The following is an 8,106-nucleotide window of genomic DNA, read 5'->3' on the forward strand; positions in this document are numbered from 1 at the left end:
TGTGTGTGTGTGTGTGTGTGTGTGTGTGTGTGTGTGTGTGTGTGTGTGTGTGTGTGTGTGTGTATTTAAATATTACATGATGAAATAAAACCGCGTTCCATAAGCATCATTAATATTTTGAGCGAATGTAATAATTTTTGAATGTAAATAATTTTCGTATGGACAATATACTTATATCATGATAAAAGATTTAAAAAAAATTATTAGTAACTATGAGTATAATAAATTTAAATTAATTTGATTGATTTTTAAATTATTGAAAAAATATCACTATAAACATATATTTTCATTATATGTAGTTTCTAAATTATCGAAACATTGTGGTAAATTTATGGAAATATTAAATTATTTCAAAATAATGTGTATCTGTAAAATCGCTATAAATATTTTAGATTTTTTTTTTTGATCAGAATGAGATAAACATATCAGATGATATGTGAAATTTTATGTTGTTAATAAAAAAGCGAAAATGTGATTCGTAATTTCTGTATGCAAGTATAATATGTGCATTGTATGCGTTGTTACAATTTTCCAAATATTAATTACAATGCAATTGAATGAAATTGCAAATCGCAAAGATTTTCTTCAAGAAAATTTATTTACTTTTAATTTAATTTGAAATAAAGCATGATATGTATACATATATGTATATCTGTGTATATATATATATATATGTGTGTATGTATGTATATAATGCGATACAAAAATATATTGTCAACGAATATAGTAATGAATATTAAGTTTCAAACTTATCAAGTTGAAACACCGGCCTCGAAACAGCAACATGCAATGAATTTTGTTTAGTACATACTTATTTAAGCATAGTGATATCAATTTTGACCTACATATTACTATCTCACATATTATAAATATCGCAAAGAAATCCTGGCTAGCATCAGTTTTTTACTAACGACTAACGTGTCTGACAAAGAGCGTTATTTAATAATAGCTTAAACAAGAAGATTCTAAATGCATCAATAGCACAATAATCTAGGAATATTTTCATCTAGGAATATGTTTTATATTTATTCGCCTTTGGCTACGATCTACTTCATGTTACAAATGCTTCGAAGAATTTTTTGATTGATTAATTAATCCTTCTTGCAAATGGTCAAATGCTTCGAAGCATTTATAACGTCACGTAGACTATATCATTTATTACTTAGTTTCAAATTAGTTGTATTTTTTTGCTAGCTTTTGAATTTATTGAGTATAACACGTATAATCTGACTGTTTAAGTTTGACCAAGCTCGATGTTGCCACGATATTTGGAGAGAATTATGGAATTAAGCATTTAGTAACAAAAAATGTCGACCTGTGATTATTATATAAAAATACTATATTTGTGTTGTGTGCAATCGAGACAGCATTTGTTTCCATTATATGCTGCATATATTGTATTCCCATCGTCAGCTCATCAAGTATCTTACAATGGTAACATTAGAGTTCGACGATTTTTAGTCGAACACGCTCAAATACGATTCAGGAAGTAAGCCTCCTCGGTTTAGCATAAATATAAATATGCTGTGTAACGCGGCGTACTTAAACGAAATAAGATCCACATTGTTAAATGCATTCAATCATCATATGACGAGTCGTCGCGATTGCCGCGTTCTAGTATAAGATAGCACAATGGCGAAACGAAGTGATCGGCGTCAACGTCATTGAACGTCATAGTACGTAATGAGCATGTATGTTAAAAAAATATATTCCCGACCCGTATATTTGTAAAAGTAAGAGTGAGAGATTGCAAATTGTTAACGTATAATAATTATGGGGTCTCACAATATTACGTTAAGATATAGATAAATGTGTGCATTGTATCCGATAGCTCTGTAGTTTCACACGATACACGTTCATCTCTCTATATAAATGAACCGATATATACATACATATAACATATAATAGGATTCACCGAGAGACGTGAGGCCGCACGGGCATTTGTTTCGCCAAAAAAGAAGGATAAAGTAAGGATCCGTCATCATTTAGCATGTAACCCAGAGAACACTATAGCGTACCACATCATGCGTTCATTGTATGATTCTTACGGATGTTTAAATCCAATATTTAACGCCAATATTTTTACGCGGAAAAATACTGCATGTAAAATTCTGTAAGTGTCATACTCTCTCTCTCTCCCTCTCCCCTCTCTTCCACCCTCCCTCCCTCCCTCCCTCTCTCTTTCTCTCTTTCTGACACAGGCGTTTAGATTCAATATTTTAACCATACACTCACAAACATCTCTGATAGCCTATTTTTATAAACAAGCAATAGTTAACGGGTAGCTTCTCGAGACCTTACTTGGCATCATTTCATTCCTCTCAAATTGTTTGGAAATATATAAGACGAGCAGATAGAAATTCGAATTCAAACCGCTGCCACTTCCAGTGCACTCTTAATTTGTAACAAATAACATACAAAAATAACAAATTGATAATTTTATACTTGAAATCCATACTTGTAAGTGCATCGACGGCAGTGCGATCTGAACGTTTCAGTCTGTCGCGTTGTCCCGTGTTGAAAGAGCAGCTATATGTAACAGCGTGAACATAAAACTATCATAGTGGCAGGGTTTGTGACCGGCGATTTTTGATAATTTTCCATGACACGAAGATACCTTTGCACGCGAACTGTAATTCAATCGAATGAGAAAAACGACGGATAAACTATATCATTGTGACTTTATATATGTGCGACTTCGTATATCTATGTAAATAAATATACCAAGCTCTTGAGACTGATATGTCGTTCACCTTCTTTTTTTTCAGGATGTAAAGTGCAACAGCAGAGACAAACGAGATTGTTGTTTATTAATAATTTATTATAATGACTTGGTACCTCATACATCTCTTAACATAGACAATCATCACAAATAACGTGTAAAGTGGGTGTACACCGCGTACAAAAGACGCAAAATGTCGATAAAGAGTTCTCTTTTTTTTTCTTCTTTATCCTACGTTAATAATCATCGGGATAAAATCGCGATGAAATCAGATATGTAGAAATTGTTTCTTTAATCGAGTGTTATAAAAAATGTGCACGTACAATAGCGCTAACAGTGAATTGTGTACGCAATGCACATTCCGATACTTTCGCAATGCATGCGTCTTACTGTTTGCGCGTGTACGAAGAAAGATGACCGGTATATTTATTCGTTTTGAGAAAATTTACATTTTGTAAAATTGAAAAAAAAAATTGAAACGTGGCGCGATTAAAATCTAACTTATCTCTAAAATATTCGTCAAAAAATCTTTTCTTGTCAATATATTAACATTTTTCTTGACGTTATGAAATTATAGCTCTTTTAAAACATATATTAAATAATTAAATATAACGCTGTTTTAAAATCAAAGCTCCGGCTTTGCCCGCTAGAAATATATCTAAAGAGAATCGCAGAAATTGAAGATTACATAGAGCACAAAGATGTGTCGCGTGACTACCGCTCGGGCATCCACTATTATTGCACGCGACAATACTAGCGTCATCACACGCGCGGTTTAATATGGGAAAGACAATCTACATTATGTATTTATTATTTCAACTATTCTGATCAGCGAATGGACTTTTGCAATTTTCGAAAACGTTCTTCCATTACTCTTTGTACTCGCGATACATGTAAAAGCAGACAAACACAAATCTGCTTTTACAGAAGAATTTTAACTTCATATGAAATTTCTTACAATCGCAATTAAGGTCTAACTCCAAGTCTTGATCATAGAATATTAAAAAAAAACCATTAGTTTTAATTTCTTCAATTATCATTGTGACTGCATAGTTTCATTACACGAATAGAATTTGCCAAATAAAGATATCGAATCTGGATTAAAAATAAAATTAACTATACAATAAATTTAATTAGTATAAGCAAAACTAAATTTTCGTATCCGAGTGGAAAAAATTAAGAAATTTTTTTGCTTATATAAACTAATGAAAACAAACAAAAATCCCAAATCAAATTAGACTCTAATATGCAGTTTAAAAAATATGCAATAATTTAAAAATTAATATTTCATCTTTTTTATCATTTTTCATAAGCTTATTATATTCCTTTTTTGGTATGGATTAACAATTGCTATCCTGCACATAAATATATGTATATAACATACCAATTGCGTAACGCAGGTGAAGTGACGCCATATCCTTAAAATAAGCGAAGTATTAAACAATTATTGCATAAATCAATGAGCGAGTGATTCGCACTGAGTATCCTGACCCGGCTACTGGGTGGAGGTGATCGCGAGCAAAAAACGCGGTTTTTCTATCGCTATAAGAAACTATACTGTCGTCACACTGAAAAAGTATGCAGCACGTTGTCTATTGAAATAAAGTGCAACGAAGCGTATGTGTCCAACGGATCGTCTGCTGTGTTTGTCGATCGACTCATCATCGATCACGATCGCGAGACCGCCGTTGTCGAGAGAGATAGACATCTTCCCGGCAATCGAACCGTGTTGTTGGCCATCGATTCGTTCTTATTAACATTATGTGAATATCATTCTTGTAGAATCAAAGCCGCCTGGCATCCAACGCCTTGTTGAGGTCACTGACTAGCATGCCGAGAATGGGTCTATGTTCAGAGTCGTATCGGAACACCGAGTCCAAAAATTTGGGATACGCCAGGAAGTCGAACACCTGATCGCAACGCTGTGACGACTTGTCCGTAAGATGCGGTTTTATCAACTGCTGGAGCAACGTTCGACAACGTTCCATTGAACCTGTCAGGTACTCCTGGTCGTAACTATAATCCACCTCGTAGAATGATACGACAGTCATCGCCACTGTCCCCAGAGCCTCTCGGATCTCTTCCAGCTTCTCGGCGTCGTTCGAACGGAATTGATGACTGCGCTGCACGAGTCCAATCTATGAATTGCATTTCATGAGTTAATTTATACATTCATTGAAAATTAATATCATACAAATACAAAATTAATTGTGCGTTTAATTTATACTATACGTATAAGTAGCTATTGTAATTATTATGCTAATTATTAACATTTAACAATAATTATTCCAGTTTTATCATTGCATACAGGTGAGATAAAGTAAAAAATGAGATAAAATTTCGAAGTAAATGTGTTTGCATTAAAATAAATGTACATATATATTATTTCAAGTTGATTAAATGATGCTAATTATTGAATTTTTAATTATGGGAGATAAAATTCAAAATACAATAGTTCATTGAAGAACTGTTTATGTTCATGTTAATTATATTTTACATTTAAGTTGCTCTTTTAAGATTTTTAATTTGAGATATCTATAAGTTTGCACGAATAAATAATATATACAATTTCTATTGATGCTTTTTTCTTCTCAATCGACTTAAAACTTATTGCCGGATCTATCATTAAAATTAAAATCTGGTTCTGGAATACTTTATGTATACCTTGATAGACAATTTGACGATGTTCTTGAGGACCTTCTCGGGCTCTTTTTTGTCCAAGTGTGGGTTGCTCTTAGTGACGCTTTCCATCAATTTGTAGAGATTATCAAGCAACGATGTCGTAGCATCGTCGATGAAGAGCGATCGACCTGCATTAGTGGACATTATGCGGCCGAGAAGCTTCTTCTGGGCGCGTAGCCCTAAATCGCGGGTGCGACTTCCGGTCCCGCCACCAGCGGAATACGATCCGCCGCCTCCGCCTCCGCCGCCACTTCCGATTGTGTTTGCCGACTGCATCACTGCAATATTTTCGCACAGTGAACGACCGCTGCTCGTGTGCATTGTGCGCGTTCGTCCGCGTTCTCACTTTTATTTAGCGGTATAAATGCGACCGTGTGATCTCGAGCTTTATTCGTTTGAGGAGAAGCTCGCGTCGGTAAAAGTCTTCAACCGTTAATATATTGCAAATAACGAGATTCTCTTATAATAATATCAATATTTAGCATCGTTTAATATTAGAAATAACGCTATTCACAGCACGTTTCATCCGAGGGACATCCTGGGAACGCCCTTTAGACGTAAGGACGTCTTCTGAATGTCTTTAGGACGTTCGTTGGATGTCTGTGCTGTATATATTTAATATTACTAAGAGAAAAAAATTATTACAATCATAATTATCATAATTTAGCTATAATTAATGATTTTTTGAAACAATTTTATAATTTATAGTGGTTTTAACCATGTAAATATAGTCAATTGCGCTATTAATAATAGTCACACAATGTTTGAAAATCTTTAGATTTTTTAAAATATATTTTTTAGTTATTATTATCATTAAATAGTAAAAAATGAATTTAAAAAACAATTCACTAAAATTGCAAATGTATTTATATATATATTATAATCACAGCGAACACTTTTCTGTCAGTGTATATAATCAGTATTTATTTGAAAATTGAATTTATATTAATTTAATATAAATTTTACATTTTGTGTTTATCTAACACGAGAATTCAATATTTCAAAATTATTACGTAATAGGCATTACGTAATACAATATTGTATTTAACGTGAGCTATCATATTTTACCCAGCGATAGATATTCCGTGGAAAAAAAAAAACTTCAAACCTACGGTTACGAACAGCTTGTACTCGTGAACAAGGGAACAAAAGGCTTGCGTGTTTGAATGTGGTACAAAAGTAGAAAGTCTGACGACTTGGGGAGAGACGGAACGTTACAATTTCAACCTCCTGAGAATGGCGCGAAAGTGGCTGTGCATCTCAACGAGGTCTTACAACTATAGCTCGGTGTGCGTACATTTCTGTTTGAACACTTCGTACGATGAACTTACCATCAAGCATCGGTAGACCACCGTTTCCTCTGGATCGTGATATCGGGATAATAAATTAAATAAAGAAGCGGCGAACTGATTGTGCGAATAATGGTCCAGGCAAACTCAGGCAAACGTAACTAAAATAACCAAGGGTTAATAAACGACGAGTCGTTAACAATCACATGCGTAACACAAATGTTGCGGTTTCATGGAAATGCGCGAGACACGGTGAATGGCAAATCTTCGCTACCTTGATTACAGTCGGTGACAGCCACTAAATGATAGAGCAACCAGCTCTGCAATTCCATTACGGCTGTGCCCCACGCCACCTGCAAAAATTTCAAAAAAGGTTTACAGGAAAATCTGTGAATAATTTTTAACATATATAATATAGATAAATATTTTTAAACGTACATAAGACGCTAATACAAAGATTTGATGAGAAAATTGCATTTCTTGGAAAGTTACGTAAAGTTTCGTTTACGTTGAAGCTTCCATCGCGAAGTTTATTGCAAAAATAGAAATAAATAATAACGATATAATAAAATTATTACACTGTAGAAATTAATTTACAATTGTAATTTATATTATAACATAAATATAGAGAGAACATTAATATTTTGTTTTCAGAAAAGGCATTAAATATCGATGTAATTATATATCGAGATTATCGTTGATTATAAATTTTGTTCAACTAAATTTTTCACGGAAATGTTTAGTATACATTAAAAAAAAAGTGTTTAATTTTAGGATATTAAAATGTTTTTATTCTTGTCTATTTTTTAAATACTTAAAAATATTTTAGTTTTAAACTTTTTCAATGAACAAAACACTATGTGGATTTAAAACACTAAAACATTAAAAATTTAAATATCTTTTATTATTAAACGCGTTTATTTTGCAAAGAGATGTTTCAAACGTAAACATTTTAAACACTGCACTTTTTACAATATATAATAACATAACAACCAATATAGAAAGTAGAGGAGAAATTTTTATGATTTCTTCATCAGTACAATGTCATGAAAGTTAATTATTGTAAAGTAAAATGAACAATATATGTATTTGTTCTAAATGAATTCAGCGAATTGTTGCTCGATTCCTCGAAACGCAAAGCCGCTACAAAGCCCGTCGAGATAAAGTTAATTACGCTTCGTTGCCTGAGCTAAAAGCATCATCAAAGATATAAATTGATTGGTTCATAATCCAAATGTACTCCTCGTGAGAGAAACACGCTTTTCAGCAATATAAAGATTTTTCGCATAAAACGAAATAATAAATGCTGAAATTTTTACACACATCTGTTTTCTCTAATTTATTATTAAATTAATAATGTCAAATTATATAATTTAAATCATTTTTAATCATTTGATATAAATTATCATTGTT

General features: G+C 32.7%; 1 protein-coding gene across 3 annotated transcripts in view; it reads right to left on the bottom strand.

Annotated features, from left to right (window-relative positions):
• Positions 1 to 4,257: 4,257 nt before the first annotated feature.
• LOC108746766 (tumor necrosis factor alpha-induced protein 8-like protein) overlaps positions 4,258 to 8,106 on the bottom strand; it is a 23,684-nt gene continuing 19,835 nt past the window's right edge. For 2 of the 3 annotated variants that reach the window (XM_018483715.1, XM_018483713.1), the window contains exons 2-4: positions 6,968 to 7,046; positions 5,387 to 5,682; positions 4,258 to 4,860 (exon numbers count right to left, since the gene is read on the bottom strand). In XM_018483715.1, the coding sequence (XP_018339217.1) occupies positions 4,507 to 4,860; positions 5,387 to 5,682; positions 6,968 to 7,025 (708 nt within the window). In that variant the 5' untranslated portion in view covers positions 7,026 to 7,046 and the 3' untranslated portion in view covers positions 4,258 to 4,506. Of the gene's footprint in view, positions 4,861 to 5,386; positions 5,683 to 6,735; positions 6,855 to 6,967; positions 7,048 to 8,106 lie in introns of those variants that run through there. The other variant, XM_018483714.1, reaches the window with a different exon arrangement.

This window comes from Trachymyrmex septentrionalis, unplaced genomic scaffold (genome assembly GCF_001594115.1).
Source record: "Trachymyrmex septentrionalis isolate Tsep2-gDNA-1 unplaced genomic scaffold, Tsep1.0 scaffold19, whole genome shotgun sequence".
NCBI lineage: Eukaryota > Metazoa > Arthropoda > Insecta > Hymenoptera > Formicidae > Trachymyrmex > Trachymyrmex septentrionalis.